This window comes from Benincasa hispida, chromosome 10 (genome assembly GCF_009727055.1).
Source record: "Benincasa hispida cultivar B227 chromosome 10, ASM972705v1, whole genome shotgun sequence".
NCBI classification, from domain to species: domain Eukaryota; kingdom Viridiplantae; phylum Streptophyta; class Magnoliopsida; order Cucurbitales; family Cucurbitaceae; genus Benincasa; species Benincasa hispida.
Window position 1 is genome coordinate 26,468,869 of NC_052358.1, and position 17,793 is coordinate 26,486,661.

The window sequence follows — 17,793 nt, forward strand, 5'->3', positions numbered from 1 at the left end:
CATCTCAGAGCAAGGGACAGCCAGTACCAAACGCCACTATCACTACACTCTGCAAAGCTTCTTCCAGCTGTTTGGGCCAATAGTAACGGCTATATTCTCCTTTTTTTTAAAAAAAAAAAAAAGAAAAAGAATTCTCGCTCTCTTTATACAATCTCGAAAATTTAAATTCCGACGTGGAATGCGACGTGGCATGGGTACTCGAAATACGTGGAATATTCGATTTTTTTAATGGGGTCGGGAAAATGTGGGGCTTGTGCAAGAAGCCAAGAAAATTGGCTATAAATGTGTTACGGAGAGTACTGCAGAGTAGAAGCTTCATCTCCACTCAACTCTAAACAGTGTCCCTTATTTTCTCGTCTTCCATGGCTGCTTCTGTGTCTCTTGCTTGTTTTCTTTGCTTTTTACTGGGTTTTCTAATGTTGGGTTCCATCGAATCCAGAAATTTTCACGAGCTTTTTCAGCCATCTTGGGCTTTCGATCATTTCATCTATGAAGGAGAGCTTCTTAAGCTTAGACTTGACAACTCATCTGGTACTTAAAATTTTCAATAATCTGCTCCTGTTTTTTGTTTCCGGCACGTCGATGCTAAGAAATTGATGTATTTAAACTTTCAGGTGCTGGGTTTTCATCGAAGAGCAAGTACATGTTTGGGAAGGTCACGATTCAAATAAAACTCATAGAGGGTGACTCTGCTGGAACCGTCACTGCATTTTATGTAAGTATTACATTACTCTGCTCTTAAAAAAACTTGAAATGGTGGAAATATTTGAGAAGATCACAGCCACTGCTGTCATTGTCAACGTCAGTCCATTAAATTGACCATTTCAATTCCTCACCTGCCTGTGAATGATTTGTTTTTTGTTTCTGGCAATGGATCATTAATTGCAATCATGAATGGGTGATGATGTAGATGTCATCAGACGGCCCAAATCACAACGAATTCGACTTCGAGTTCCTGGGGAATACCACAGGCGAACCTTACTCTGTTCAAACCAACGTGTACGTTAATGGCGTGGGTAACAGAGAACAGAGATTAAACCTCTGGTTTGACCCAACCAAGGATTTCCATTCCTATTCCATCTTCTGGAACCGTCGTCAAGTCATGTAAGCCATCTTCCTTTTGTATTTTATGGGTGTGATCTGAAACCCAAAACCAAAACGACTCTGTTTTTCTGCTTATCGCTACAAAACAAATCAGAGTTCATACAAATTTATTTGTGTGTTTTGCTCAGCTTCCTTGTAGATGAAACCCCAATAAGAGTTCACACAAATCTGGAGCACAGAGGCATACCCTTTCCAAAGGACCAAGCGATGGGAGTTTACAGCTCAATATGGAACGCTGATGACTGGGCGACGCAAGGTGGTCGGGTGAAAACGAATTGGGCCCACGCGCCGTTCATCGCATCGTACAAAGGGTTTGAGATCGACGGGTGCGAGTGCCCAACAGCGGTGGCGACAGCGGAGGTGGCTCGTAAGTGCAGTAGCGACGGGGAGAAGAAGTATTGGTGGGATGAGCCAACAATGTCGGAGCTGAATTTGCATCAAAGCCATCAGCTGCTTTGGGTTCGGGCTAAGCATATGGTTTACGACTATTGTACGGATAGCAGTAGGTTCCCAGTTACTCCTGCCGAGTGCGTTCATCACACCCACCATTAGTACCATTAGTGATGATGGATTTGGTTTGTTTGTTTTTCTGGATTAGTGTGTTGTACAAACAGGGAAATAGGGTGGGTGGAATGGGGGAGAAGAAGAACGGATTAAACATGTGCTTCATGTTTTGTTTTTGAGTGTTATAATGGCTGAAATGGAGTATTGATGTGGGCCGCTGGGTTGGGTTGTTTATCTGTAGTGAATGATTTATACGAGTAATTTTATTATTATCCTTTTAACCACTCGTGAACCATATTTTGTTTACTTCACAACAAAATTAACAAAAGCAAAAATGTCTAATATATAAAAGCAATGATGACAAATGATGGCCGCGAAAAAGGAAAGGTTGATGAAAAGAGAGATCTAAATCTAGAAATGGAAATAATGGAGAGATGCATCCTTAAACATCATCTAATTTGACATATTCTTCTTACTCTTTATATAAAGAAAAAAAAATTTAAAAATTATCAAAAATAATACACGTTTAGTTTTCACTTCTCAAAACTAACATATTTTTTGAAAATTCATTAAAATAATTTTTTTTTTCAATCGGGATCAGCCATCAAAATTTTGTTAACAAAAACATTTTTCTAAGTTATGGATTATTTTGGGCATTCTCGGTACCTGTTGCAAAATTACACAGAGATTTGCTAATTTTTCCAAATGTTATATAATCTTGGATCTTTCCAAATAAAAAAAAAACACAGTACTAAATATTACACAATTTAAATAAATTTAAAAAGATAATTGATAAATTATTTAGATAACTAGTAAATCAGTTTATAAATTCGTGTAATTATATGATTCTTAGTATTAATCTCAAATAAATAATACTTAGACTCTAAGGGAGCGTTTGTCGCAAGGATTATCCTAAGATTATAATGTTTACCTCTTGCTATATAACTACTATTTTGTTGTCCTAATTGCTACAGTATTTACTATTTTACATTCAAAATATATATTTTTTTTTTGCTACAGTATTTACTATTTTTTTCTCAAACTAAAATAGTTTACACATCAAACACATACTATTGTAACCCAAACTAAAATAGTCTATACCCCAAACACAAACTATTATAACCCAACTATAATAACCTAAAACTATACTAACCAACCTCTTGTCCCAAACATCCCCTAAATATTTAGGCTTTCTCGGTGAAATTCGGACATAATTAACATCGAAATTCGATATATTTGAGCCTCCTTAGTAGAATCTCAATAAGGATTAACACCGAGTTTCAATATATATTTCAAATCTTCCCAATTTTTCACAAAATTTGTTTTTCAAATTTTAAAAATGACAATGCAATCATGTTGAATCAATTTGAAAAATCTATTTTGATAATTGGAAGAAAATTCATATAATTGTGAAAACATAAATTAAAAAAAATTATGTAATAATTTGATATAATATTTAGTAAAAATAACCGAAATTGTAGAAAATTTGAAAAGATATAAGATGATTTGGTATAAGATGTGGGAAGATTATATACAAAATTAGTAAATCTGCGTGTGTAATATTTAGTAAAAATAACCCGATCCAAAACGATCGATAAGTTAGAAAAAAATTATTTTTTAATTAAATCTCGACGGTCAATCTCAGTCAAAAACTTAAAAAGATTATTTCTGACAATTTCTCAAAAATTAAGACTAAACAAAAAAAAATAAAAAAATATAATTAAAAAAAATTACTATTGAACCCTAACCTTTATTTTTAAAATATTATTATTTTGTAAAAAACTAAAAACAATATTATTCTTTTTAATAGAATAGACATTCCAAAGACAATTCTTGATGATTAACACATTCTATATATGAGTGGAGTTACTCACTTCAACTCAAGAATACTGTTGCTTTTTTAAAAAAGTTTGTCAACTTTTCATAAATATTTTTAAATTACTATTAAGATAGAAACTCATCGGATATATATATATATATATATATATATATATATATATATATATATATTTGGAAACAATGAGCGATATTTTGGATATAAGCTTTAACTTAATAATAAATAATAATAATAATAATAATAATAAAAAAAAAAAACAGTGATTTGGGGGACCAATTATCACAAGGCAATTTTTGTCGGAAATTTTATGTTTGGTGAGGTGGTGGGTGGGAGCATTTAGGCCAGAAAAAAAAAGAAAAAGAAAAAGAAAAAGAAAAAGAAAAAGAAAAAGAAAAAGAAAAAACAAGTGAAACGTCACCATCCAACAAAAGTATAACATAATCGATCAGGGATTGAAAATCATATATCAGTTAATCATGATTGATACAACATTAGTAGCATGAGCAAAAGATTGAAAATAAGCGTCCAGCTAATCACGGATTAACTATATCAATATTGCACTTTAAAATAATTAAAGGGGACCAGCTAATGAGAAATTTTGGATCAATAGTAAATTGTTACATCATTTACTAAATTAACAACGAAATTTCAAATAATTGAATTTGAGACTAATTAGAAGTTGACATATATCCAAAATTGTAGTAAAAGAGATAAATTGGGGAATTCCGATGATGTCATATGTTTCCTTCAAGACTTTGGATTTAATAAAATAATTTGATCTAATTTGATATTATTATTTGAGCTAAAGTCCAATTAAGCCCAAAAAATGCTTAATTTGATCCAAATGTCAAATACGACCCAAATTCAATTAGTTGGGTCCAAAGGCTAGGTCCGTGGACCAACCAAGCTCATGCCCATGAAGCCCACTTGAGAACCCTATAAATAGAGCAGTTCTCTTCATTGTGGGGGTCAGTACTTCTACAATCCAGAGAGCCTAGAGGGCATTCTCTATAATCAGAAGACTCACTCTTGAAGTCGGCCACACTTGAAAACTGAACTAATTTAGAGATACAAGCATTCTTTCAAGACTCCAACTTCAAGAACATCCATGCTCCACTTCTATACATCAAGCATACACATTCAACTAAGAGAGAATCAGAGGATTAAGTACTAGAGATCGAACTACATCTGCATCAAATCTATACTAACACAAGTTCAACTCCACGAAATATATTTCTCCAGAAGCCTCGTGCAAAAATTGATCCTCCAAGAAGATCATCAAGCCCAAAGGCCGATCATCCAAGAAGATCAACAAGCCTAAATGTCGATCATCCCAGAAGATTATCAAGCCCAAAGGCCATTCATCTAAGAAAATCAACAAACCCAAAGGTCGATCATCCAAGAAGATCAACAAGCCTAAAGGCCGATCATCCAAGAAGATCAACCATTTAAAGATTAAAATTTATTTTGAAAGCATCAAAGGATTATGTGTTAGAGATTATACTTGTTGTACTGAAATTAATACAAATACAAAATTCAAATTTCACGAAATATGTTTATTTGGTAACCTCGTGCGAACAAATTGGCATGCCCAGTGGGACTTCTCTACTTCCCATCTCTCTCTCGTCATCCAAATCAACAAATCAACAAATGGCACCAAAGAAAGCTGCATCCAAAGTTACTGTCGCAAGCGACACATACACGGGACCTACCACCCATAATCATTCAAAGGATATCATGCAGGAATAAGAACAAGGTTCTATCCTCACAAAGAAAATCTGGGAACAATTGATGAAATCTTCTAAAGGTAGGATCTTCATCAGAGAAAAATCCTTCTTCGACAATTAAGCTCCTATTTATGATCAATCAGAGAAAGAATCACACTTTGATGTATTGTCTGTCATGATGGCTGACATAATGGCTGAGTTGACCATGGCAGAGATGGAGAGAAAGATAAATATCCTAATGAAACATGTAGAGGAGTGAGATCATGAAATGGTTGCCTTAAAAGGACAGATGAAGGCTCGTGAAGCTGCTAAGTAGAGTCAAACTTCTGCTGTCAAAGCTAATGATAAAGGGAACACCGTGTTGTAGGAAAACCAACTGCAACAATCAACTTTTTTGCCTCCTTATAAGTTCAACAGCTGTAGGATATGATTACAAACTTCATAAGGGCTCAGTATGGAGGACTGTCACAATCTTCTTTTATATACTCTAAGCTGTACACCAAGAGAATCGACAACCTGAGAATGCCAGTTGGGTACCAACCTCTAAAGTTCCAGTTGTTTGATAGAAAAGGGCAATCCGAAGCAATATGTTACTCACTTCATTGAAACCTAAAAAAAATACAGGAACCAGAGGAGACCAGCTAGTCAAGCAATTCGTCTGTACCTTGAAGGAAATGCTTTCAGTTGGTATACTGATCTAAAGCCAGAAATGATTGACGACTGGGAATAATTGTAAAAAGAGTTCCTCTCTTTTATAGCATTAAGTGTATCTTAACATGTCGGAGCTAACAAGCACCAAGCAGCAGAAGGGAGAGTCAGTCATCGATTACATCAACCAATGGATAGCTCTGGATTTGAATTGCAAAGATAGACTCATTAAATTATTCGCAGTGGAGATGTGCACCCAAGGCATGCACTGAGAGCTTCTCTATGTCCTACAAGGGATAAAACCTCATACATTTGAGAAGTTGGCAACACATACTTATGACATGGAGCTGAGTATCGCCAATAGGGGGACTAAAGATTTCCTAGTCCCTGAAGGGAGAAAGGATAAAAAAGAAATCAAAGGCACTGAAAGATTGTGAATAGTACCATAACAGAATCTATGGTTGTCAATACGACCCCGCTAAATTTTTTTCCTCTAAAGGAAGAGAAACAAGATTTGACAAAAAGCATGATGGCGGTGAGAAGCTTCGCCCAACTCTTAAAGAAAGACAGGAGAAGGTTTATCCATTCTCTGACTTTGATGTTGTAGATAAGCTGGAACAACTACTAGAAAAGCAACTTATTCAGCTATCGAAATGCAAACGATTAGAACAAGCAGGAAGAGTAGACAATCCTAATTACTGCAAGTGTCATCGGGTCGTTAATCACCCAATTGAAAAGTGTTTCGTACTGAAGGAGTTGATTTTAAAGTTAGCTTGTGAAAAGAAAATTGAGTTGGATACTGATGAAGTAGCTTAAACAAATCATATTACAGTGGCAATGTCTTCAAATGTTTCACCATCAACACCATTTTATGATTAAAGGGAAAGTTTGATCAGTTTGGGGCCTTTGAGCCAATAGTTGTTTAGTTCCATTAGAAGATCATAATGAAAGACTCCCAAGAAAAAAAGAACCAATCGAAGAGGAGGATGAAGGGTGGATAGTTGACTCCTCGAAAAAAAAGACAGCCATATTCCATCCAAAAAGAGTCGCACTCCTATTAAAGTTATAGAAAAGAGAAAGAAAGGGGAACATATTGTTGGGGTTGATGCCTGATGCGTTATTTTATTGAATGGAAATATGGATGATATGCGTTGATGGAATTACGTTGTGCACTCAAGTTTTTCCAGCGGAATCCAAGTGTAAACTCCTTTGAATTTCCTGGTAAGTCCAGCGTCGATCACTGGGACTTATGAAAATAGTTTGTGTTGATAATTTTCTTATGAAAACTTTGCGGTAACTGGTAAATAAATAAGGTGGTTGGTTTGTTGTTGCGTTAATGAAAATAATAATAAATGCGGCAGAGTTCGAAAAGAGTTGGCAACGGAAAATACGATGAATATGCGATGAACGGGTTGAGAAGGGTTTCGGCTAACATTCCCTAAGTTGCGTTTATGCCTTGCGATCATGCAACATGCATACAATCGTAAACCACCTCTCGGCGTGAATGCCACAGCTTCTAAGGCTAGAACACATGCGATAAATATGCAATAAGTCTACAGGGTTTACACATAAACCTCTATTTCTATTTATGCGATGACAACATGACATTCACACAAATATGCGACTGCATAATATCATTCCTATTACTATGATGCATGTGATGCAAGTTGACAAATAGAGCTGATCTCTAAGTCCCTATTTCTTGTTTATGCAGGCCTAATCTTGCTCTTTCAAGTCAGATTCTAACCTAGCTCTCTCGAGACATTAGGTTCTTTCTTTAGATTCTCTCTTGAGCAACTCTAAAGGAATGTTTCACACAACATAAAACATGACAATCCCAAGCAATGAATTTCCTAGATCATGTTAGCTTAGTTCCTCTTAACTCATTCAACTAGTTTAGCTACTCAAGCATATTAAGAGAGTGAGAAGATGTAGAAATATAACTTCCATTGAACAGATGAAACATGAAGTACTGAATAACAATGCAAGTATAGTAAAGAGCCTGGAGCAATTTCTTGCCACCAGGTGTTACACTATTCTACTCGTGCTCTAAAGATATTCTCGCTTTTGCGAGAGTCAACCCGCTCTCTGCTCTTACACCCCAAGGTTCTCACTCAAGCCACCTTGGACGATCTCCAGTGTCACCACTCTTCTCTAGCTCCGCCGTGAAATGGAAAAGAAAACTATGAACAAATGAGTGAACTTGTAAGGTGACGAAGTAATCGATTGCATAACCCCTTCTCTGAAGAATGCACTTGGTATTTATAGGGCATCAAAGGTGAAAGGCGGCTTCTCTCTCCTGGCTGTACAGATGGGACTGCTTTAATTCCTGACTGATGCGCCAGATAATTGTCACCGATAAAGCTGGATGTACTTTGTGACCGTTATTGGCTGTCAACTTAATTTGCATCCGACTGCTGTCAGCTTTCTGTCCCATCGATCTTAATTGTCCTTTCATCCAGATGCGCCTGATAACCTGTAGAAATACAAGTTATTTATGCTGCTTTATTTAGATATTACGGCCAAAAGAAAGGAAATTTGTATCAATTGTATGGAAATTGGCTAAGAAATACAATAATTATAAATTGTCGTCAATACACCCACTGACACCATTGCAATGGTAGAAAAGAATATTTCAAATCTGTTTTGCAGGAAATCAACTCACCGTATGCGTTCATGGCTCAAGAGAAAAGATTAATGCATCTACGTCGCATTGCGCCCATCATTTAGGAATGAATAGGCAATCAACGCAATGATGGCACATGTGACAATCGATCCAGAGCTGAACTTCAACCGCATGCGGTAATAAAAAACAACAGCATGCGGGCACACGATCGAAAGATGCAAATGAGCAACGCAATCACGGAGGATTTTGACACATGTACAACTAACCGTTATGCATTTTCATCAGATTGATTGCATAACAGAAGGAATATTTATTCCACCATTCTCGGAATTTTCATAACAATAAAGTGGGGAACACAAGGCAGAGAATCAAAGCATTCATCTATAAATACCTTCAAAGAATTCACTGAAAAAAATATACTTGATATGGGGGATAATTAATACGAGGCTATCGAGAGAGAGGCTGATCTGAGTGCTGATCGGAGAAGATCCGAGAAGAAAAGAGACAAGGCCGAGAGGTGAGTCTCAGGGCGAATCATTCCAAATCCCCGTCGTGAAGCTTTGTACCTAGATCAACTCTACTGGTTGAGCAAGCCTGAGAGGGAAACTCATCCTTCCATTCACTCCATCTACACTGGCAAGCAATCTCTCCATCCAGATCGATGTCAAGACATTGGCACTCTTCTGTATCTATTTCTAACTCTTATTCATCAATTGTATTTCATTTTCTTAGTCTAAATCATTCACAACCATGTATCAGATGCTTGATTTTATAATTAAATGTCATGATCATTCTCATTTCCACATTTCTGTTTATTTTCGTCCCTCCATTAATCGCTTCCTCCATGATGTTTTCTTAATCCCGTGGTGATTAATATGAATTAAACAAGTAACTTAATCTGTGCTGAAGAGATAAAGATGTTTAGGTAAAGCATGCTAGACGATATTTTCACTTGTGAGAGCAGAAGTGAAGATGCCATTCTAATTTGTCGAGAGAAGGTTAGAAGAATGCGTTAACTAAAGCAAGAAATACTTCCAGAAATGGAAGTAACCTTGCGTTCACTACGCTCGTCCCTGTTTTACCATAGAGATGTGGGAAACGCGACCGATCACCGAGAGGTGTACGTCAAAGGAAAGCGAAACCGTACTTATATCTTTAATGAAATTAAGAAACTTGCGCTGTTTATATTAATTATCCTTTCTCTTTCTGTTTCGCACATAAGCCTTGCCACCGCATAACATGACATTTGTATAATCTTCACAGTCAGTCTCAACTTCGGTATCTGGTATCTGGTATCATGTAACCTGTATCTTGTATCATCATAGCTTAGGTTTATTTTATCGCACTTTACTTTTATCGCAATTTACTTTATTATCGCATTTTTGTTGCTTATCTTTACTTTACTGCACAATTTACTTTATCGCATGTACCACCCATACTTTTATTAAATTGAAAAACCCCAGTCGCATATATCATGAACGTCACACAATCAACCTAAAACAATCCCTGTGTTCAACCTTGGATCACTCCGAGAAACTTGCGGTGAAATTATACTTGGTTTCAACGCAAGGAAACTTGTAACAAAGCATAGCATACTACAAGCATATCGTTAATAACGCATACATCTAGAAGTAGTACCGCATATCATCACAATCATCCATGCGTGTATGACATAAGAAGATAAATTTTATTCGTTCATATTCATATTTGTCCACATGCTTAAAATAGAAGCATCGAATTTTAAGCGTTACAAGTTCATGGCATCATTGCATTTTATGTCATCAAGTTTATGGCGTCGTTGCCGGGGAACTGGTAACGGGAACATGGACTTGTATCTTAGATTAAAATTATGTCATCAAGTTTATGGCATTGTTGCCGGGGATTGGTTAACGGTTATTGTTTGAGAATGTTTGTGGTATTTTGCAGGACAGATCTCTTTGTATGGCTGTTCAACGCGGAGAGCAGTATGACAGTTTATGAGTACTGATACTGAACCAGAATTCGTAGCTAACCCAGGGATCGAGCTTACCTTTCACGCACGGGCATGCCAGAATCGAGCAAGGCGAAAGAAAGCAGCTGATATGGAATATAATAACAACAATGTGGCTCCTGCAGGAAATTAAAGGGCGGTACGGCCAGCGCAGGATCCAGTGTTCCTTACTGCTGACTGCAACATTCCCATGAGGAACTACGCGGCGCCTAACTTGTACGATTTTTTATCTGGGATTTCGAGGCCTACAGTAGAGGAGAACGCAAGGTTCAAAATAAAACCGATCATGCTCCAAATGATCCAAAATGCAAGGCAATTTGGGGGTATGCAAGGTGAAGACCCACATGGCCACCTGACCAATTTTGTCAAAATGTGCGGCAACTTCTCATTACCTGGCATTACCCCTGAGGGTATTAGACTGTATTTATTCCCTTACACCTTGAGAGATGAAGCCAAGAGGTGGGCTCGCTCACTAGAGCCGAACGAGATTACATCATGGGATCAGCTGGTTGAGTGATTCATGAAGAAGTTCTTTCCGTCAGCCGTCAATGCAAGGCGACAAAAGGATGTGCTGAACTTTGAGCAAATGGACAATGAGACCCTGAGCACCGCTTGGGTGCAATTTTAAAGATTGGTGAAGAATTGCCCGCATATCGGGATACCCGATTGCGTTTTGATAGAGACATTTTACAATAGCTTGAACAAATCGACGCAGGCCGTTGCTGACGCCTCCACGGCAGGAGGTTTTATGGACAAGACGTATACCAAGGCCAAGACCATCCTTTTCACCATAACTCGAATTAGGGGCAACCAAGGCAATCGCATAATCAGCAACCCTCATCTTCAAACACCTCTGGAAGCTCATTGGAGGCCCTGCTCAAATAGTATATGGACAAAAATGACGCATTGATGCAGGCGCAGCCGTCTTCAATTCGAAACTTAGAGATTCAAGTGGGCCAGCTGGCATTGAAGCATAGAGAAAGAACACTTGGTACGTTGCCCAATAACTCTGAAGCCCCAGGATCTAATGGAAAGGAGCAATGTCCCTAAGGACATTGGGCAGGCAAGCTGGACTGCCTGCAGAGGTGTGGATTGTGCTCATTCAAAGAAAATCATCTTCCAATCCATATATCACATCTATGTTTAAATGCTTTCTTTAATTTCTATCTTTATGAATTTCTAAACTTTGTCTTTTATTACTTCATTTAATTTGTTTCATGACTTTATGCATTTATTCTTCAAATAACTCTCTTGCATTTATTTCGGTATTTTCTTTAATTCCTTTAATTTTTCTGTATTTAATGCATTATTCATAAACTTGGTGAATGATTGAGTAATGAGAAGAAGTTTATTACCGCAAGTCAGAGCAACTTATGTTATTGCAAAAATAAAAAAAATAATAAGAAAAAATTTATTTTTATAATAAAATAAAACACATTCAATATGCATGGTGATAATGGACGCATCTTGAACCAACAAGATACACTTTGCATTCATCGAACTCAAATGCATTGCGTTGAGGAGTGTGTTGCGCACGTATGTGTTCTTTGCCTGTCCTTAGCAAAATGCACTATGTTGAGGTAGTGTTGCGCTGGTAGTAATACCGTGCGCCCGATCCTCTAAAAATGCGTTTAGTTGAGGGGTGTGTTGCAGGGATGCATGCGTTGTTGCCCGTCCTCTGCTAAGATGCATTTGCATTGGTGAACACATTGCGTTAATCTTTTCCTTGCGTTCATTCGGATAAAACTTTAAAGATAATTCTTTGTACAAAATTGAGAAGTCCAATCGTTCCATATTCCAAAAGAATGATGAGTCTGTAGATGAAAGGACGTTTACTCTGAAACCTCATAAATGAGGGGAGTTCAAATGGCGGGCCTTTTGAGTGTCTTGAGGCCTGCCACCGCAAAAATAGCATTGGTCCCACTAAGGCCCAACCTATAAAAAGGACTTTCTCCGTCCGTTAGCACACTTTGCCTCATTTGCAATCTGAAACCCTAATGCCCCTGCATATCGAGCTTTCTTCTTCCCTGAAACCCTCACGTTTTCCAGCTTTCGTTCACCTTACCAGCCTTCATCTTCACCCTCAACACCTTTGACAGACCAACTCTCCATGCGAGAAGCAGCATTCCTTGCTGTTAGTCGCTGTCTTGCTGCTCAACCTCACACTATTCCTAGAATCGTCGAAAAACCCCGGCGAAACCCTTTAGCCGTCAGACCACTTAAGTTCAAGAGGGGGCAAAGTACTGAAAGCACCCCATTTCCAACTCTAGCAGTCTCCACTGAAAGCGAAAAGAAGAGACGAGATGACAATGAGGTATTTGGAAACATTCTGAGTAACCTAGAGAAAGGAGAAGGACTGCCTGAGGCTGGGGTTATAAACCAACCACTACTTACGGAGGAGGTGATAGTGGTGATGATGGAGGAAGTGGTGGTGGCAAAGGAAGTGGTGGAAGAGGAGACAATGAGAAGCACTCTAGCCATAAGGGATCATGAGGAAACTACGCAAGTAGAATCCTATGACGGACCCATCAGAGTCGCGTTGGAGAAAGTTGCGGCAGAGAAGCAACCAGAGGTGGAAGAGGAGAAAAAGAAGATCCCCAACAGGTCCATAAACTTGATGACATAATTTTAATCTAAGATACAAGTCCATGTTCCCGTTACCAGTTTCCCGCCAACGGCGCCATAAACTGATGACATAAAATGCGATGATGTCATAAACTTGTAACGCATAAAATTCGATGTTTTTATTTTAAGCATGTGGACAAATATGAATATGAACGAATAAAATTTATCTTCTTATGTCATACAATGCATGGATGATTGCGATGATATGTGATACTACTTCTAGATGTATGCGTTATTAACTATATGCTTGTAATATGCTATGCGTTGTCACGAGTTTCCTTGCTTTGAAACCAAGTATAATTTCACCGCAAGTTTCTTAGAGTGATCCAATGTCGAACACAGGGATTGTTTTAGGTTGATTGTGTTACGTTCGTGATATATGCGACTGGGGGTTTTTCAATTTGATAAAAGTATGGGTTGTACATGCGATAAAGTAAATTATGCAGTAAAGTAAAGATAAGCGATAAAAATGCGATAATAAAGTAAATTGCGATAAAAGTAAAGTGCGATAAAATAAACCTAAGCTAGATACATGTTAAATAATACCAGATACCGAAGTTGAGACTGACTGTGAAGATTATACAAAGGTCGTGTTATGCGGTGGCAAGGCTTATGTGCGAAACAGAAAAAGAAAGGATAATTAATATAAACATCGCAAGTTTCTTAATTGCATTAAAGATATAAATACGGTTCCTCTTTCCCTTGGCGTACACCTCTCGGTGATCGACCGCTTTTCCCATATCTCTGTGGTGAAACAGGGACGAACGTAGTGAACATAAGGTTGCTTCCATCTCTGGAAGTACTTCTTGCTTTAGTTAACACATTCTTCTAACCTTCTCTCGATAGATCTGAATGGTGTCTTCACTTCTGCTCTCATAGGTGAAGATGCCGTCTAGCATGCTTTAGCTAAACATCTTTATCTCTTTAGCATAGATTAAGTTACTTGTTTAATTCATATTAATCACCACGGGATTAAGAAAATATCGTGGAGGAAAAGATTAATGGAGGAACGGAAATAGACAAAAATGTGGAAATGAGAATGATCATGACATTTAATTATAAAATCAAATGTCTGATACATGGTTTTGAATGATTTAGACTAAGAAGATGAAATACAATTGATGAATAAGAGTTAGAAACAGATACAAAAGAGTGCCAATGTCTTGACACCGATCTGGATGGAAAGATTGCTTGCCGGTGTAGATGGAGTGAATGGAAGGATGAGTTTCCTTCTCAGGCTTGCTCAACCAGTAGAGTTGATCTAGGTACAGAGTTCACGGTGGGGATTTGGAATGATTTGCCTTGAGACTCACCTTTCGGCCTTGTCTCTTTTCTTCCCGGATCTTCTCCGATCAGCACTCAGATCAACCTCTCTCTCGATAGCCTCGTATCAATTATCCTCTGTATCAAGTATATTTTTTTCAGTGAATTCTCTGAAGGTATTTATAGATGAATGCTCTGACTCTCTGCCTTGTGGTCCCCATTTTATTGTTATGGAAATTTCGAGAATGGTGGAATAAATCTTCCTTCTGTTATGCAATCAATCCGTTGAAAATGCAAAACGGTTAGTTGTACACGTGTCAAAATCCTCCGTGATTGCGTTGCTCATTTGCATCTTTCGATCGTGTGCCCGCATGCGATGTTGTTTTTTATTACCGCATGCGGTTGAAGTTCAGCTCTAGATCGATTGTTGCATGCGCCATCATTGCGTTGATTGCCTATTCATTCCTGAATGATGGGCGCAATGCGATGTAGATGCGTTAATCTTTTCTCTTGAGCCATGAACGCATACGGTGACTTGATTTCCTGCAAAAAATACTTAAAATATTCTTTTCTACCATCGCAATGGTGTCAGTGGGTGTATTGACGAAAATTTATAACTATTGTATTTCTTAGCCAATTTCCATACAATTGACGCAACTTTCCTTTCTTGTATGCCCTAGTTTATTGTTTTGTACTAAGTTTTTTGTACACCTCACTTCGCTTTAGGAAAAGTGGGAGATTGTTGGGGCTAATGCCCTAAAGTTTCGTGTCATGTAGTTTGGAAAAGCTTGTACGAACGCTTGTATTTTTAATATGTGATATTTACTTCACATCTTGTTTTTTTTTTTTTTTTTTTTTTTTTTTTTTTTTTTTTTTTTACCACAAACCAATAAACATAAAGTCCCTGGTTATCAGTATATAACTCAAGCATGTATGTGGTGACATACAAGTGGATCATGTATTGAGTAATAACCAAAATGGTATGTAGCATATGGATATAAGAGGGAAACCTTATCCTGTTAACGCTATGGATTCAACCTGCTTTGTGGAATGGTCACAAGTGTTGTGACTTGTCACAGATGGTCTGATCCTGATCATTCGTGTTGGGGAGATGTGAGCGGCGGCTTCCTATACAAATAGTTTGTATAAGACCTGACCACGAAGTGTTAATGTCTCGTTATATAACACCATTCATGACAGAGACTTCACTTCACTAGGATGACCATAGGTAACATGACCTCAATCCTGAGTTAGTTGGGAACTCCTACCATTGAGGGCGGTCCTTTGATTTGTATGGGTGTGAGTGGCCAGGTCGCCAATTCAAACCTACCATTTTGGGGATTGTCTGATTTGGGAGCTGGGAACTCAGCTACACAAGATGAAATTCACTCCTTCCCCGAGGCAGGGGTAAGTAGATAGATGGCTCCCTAATGGCTGATTCCAAGGCTTGAAGCATGTGGCGCCACACACCTTCTCTTGGCCTGAAAGGTGTTCACACATAGTTGGACTATATTGTATTGTTCATTAGAGGAATCAGTGGTACTTAAGGAGTGAGATGTAACTATAGGGGCATAACAGTAATTTGGCCCAACTGTACTTACGAGCATCTGTGAAGGGTCATCGTACTCATGATTGGTTATATCCGATGGACACAGAAATATATCTGTGGTAAGAAGAGTTCAGCTGTTGGTCTTTAGTGGAATGCCTGATAGTTAACGGATGGTGGATCTCGTGGCTAAAGAGTTTAATCAGCTATTCACGTACCGTTGAAGCTTCGAGCCACAGGTCCATTAGGTCCCCTAGGTAGCTTAGATAAAGTCGAGAACCAGTATTTGGGTTAATTTGAAATGTTCAAATTGACAAGAGGAAGTTTGATTGTATATGATATAATTGGACTGGTTCATTATATATGATATAATTGGCTAAATGTATGAGATACATTATTTTGAAAGAAATTAGATATAAATATGATTTATATCAAGTAAAAGAGAAAATCTATAGTAGATATGTGTTATCAAACTATAGGATAAAAATATAATATGATTATATAAATTAATTAATTAATTGGTTAATTATATGATAATTAAGCCAATTATCACGTTTGGACGTGGGTTAGTGGGATGAGTCGGTTATTGTAACCGATGAAATAAAAAATGATTTTTTTTTTGAAAAGTTCGATCACCTGGAGTTCAATCGTCCAAAAGATATTCGGAAGCGTGTGTTGGTTAAAGTAAACGATTGCTTGAGAGCCTATACGATAGCACTCTCCGTCTAGACGATCGTCTACCTCACGCCTAAAAAATGCTATTTCCTACATGATCGAATAGCTTCTGTAAACGATCGTATAGTGTGTCGATTTTACTAAATGATCATGTACCTTTTCCTAAACGATCGTTCAGTAAATCCTACACGATCGTGTAGCTCCTCCTAAACGATAAGTATTTCTTCTATGCAATAACGGCTTTTTCCCTCCTACTTGCTTATCGCCTACACGATTTGTGTTTCCTTCTTCCTTTACCAAATTCACCAAAGCCCACCCTTTGGGTTTTCACTCTGAGAATACTCGGGGCTCTTTAGTGATGGTGTCGTTCCCATTGTGGTCGTGAGTTCGCAATTGTTCATGCTGCTGCAGTCGACGCTTCCACCGGGCATTGGTGGATCACTTGGAGGGTTCCGCTGCGTTAGAGTTTCGAAGATTGAAGATTGTCTTCAACTGGTATGGAACACTATTCCTTTGTTAATTTGTTGTTCGTAGCATACTGATAATTAGAGTTTATTTGCATAACTGTATGTGTTGAATGCATATTGTTGTATTTCGGTCAATGTGAGATCGGAGCGATCCAAACGCACTCATGGAACTCTTAGATATGAGATCCTTCAATTGGTATCAGAGCCAGGTTCTGATACTCCGATTTCATCTGTTGCAACGAAATAAGATTTACATTCATGGTGGGTGCATTTCTACGCTGTTTAATTGTTACATCTACTGTGGATATGCGGGATTAAGGGATGGTTTTGGGATGATTAGCCTCGGTTTGATTTAGATCCTTTTACATTTACGGTTGTTTGTAAAGGTCCCCTGCATTTTTGGGCAGTAATAATTGTTATCGAGTCTGTATTCAAAGTTTCTTTGAAGTTTTGAGTCGTTCGTTGAAGAAGCAGATCTGTGCAAGCATTGTATAAGAATGGTACACGATCTGGGCAAGAATTGCAGTTCTTCGAGGAAGGAGGCGATCTAGGGTTGATCGCATTGTGCAGAAGATGTTCTAAGCGATCACTGTTGATCGCATCGTAATTATGAAGGAGTACGCGATCGCTGTTGAATGCATCGATTAAACGATGGGGAATGCGATCAAGAGTTGGTCGCATTGGGTTGACGATCAAGTACGCGATCACTGAGTATCGCATCGTGTAGACGATGAGATGCTCGCGGATCGCTTAACCCATGGGCGCGCTAGATGATTGTTTA

The 17,793-nt window shown here is 38.0% G+C and overlaps 1 protein-coding gene across 1 annotated transcript; it reads left to right on the plus strand.

The window, feature by feature from the left end:
* Positions 1-285: 285 nt before the first annotated feature.
* On the plus strand, positions 286-1,892 carry LOC120087909 (xyloglucan endotransglucosylase/hydrolase protein 9-like). The gene is made up of 4 exons (XM_039044917.1): positions 286-531; positions 615-715; positions 911-1,104; positions 1,233-1,892. The coding sequence occupies exons 1-4, from the start codon at positions 363-365 to the stop codon at positions 1,654-1,656; spliced, it is 888 nt and encodes a 295-aa protein (XP_038900845.1). The 5' UTR covers positions 286-362; the 3' UTR covers positions 1,657-1,892.
* The last annotated feature ends 15,901 nt before the right edge of the window (positions 1,893-17,793 follow it).

What these genes read in the sequence shown, in the direction of transcription:
- LOC120087909 (XM_039044917.1), top strand. Translation starts at nt 363, where the DNA reads ATGGCTGCTTCTGTGTCTCTTGCTTGTTTTCTTTGCTTTTTACTGGGT. An exon ending in TAGACTTGACAACTCATCTG is followed by an intron (nt 532 to 614) that starts GTACTTAAAATT and finishes TTAAACTTTCAG; the next exon opens with GTGCTGGGTTTTCATCGAAG. An exon ending in TGGAACCGTCGTCAAGTCAT is followed by an intron (nt 1,105 to 1,232) that starts GTAAGCCATCTT and finishes TGTTTTGCTCAG; the next exon opens with CTTCCTTGTAGATGAAACCC.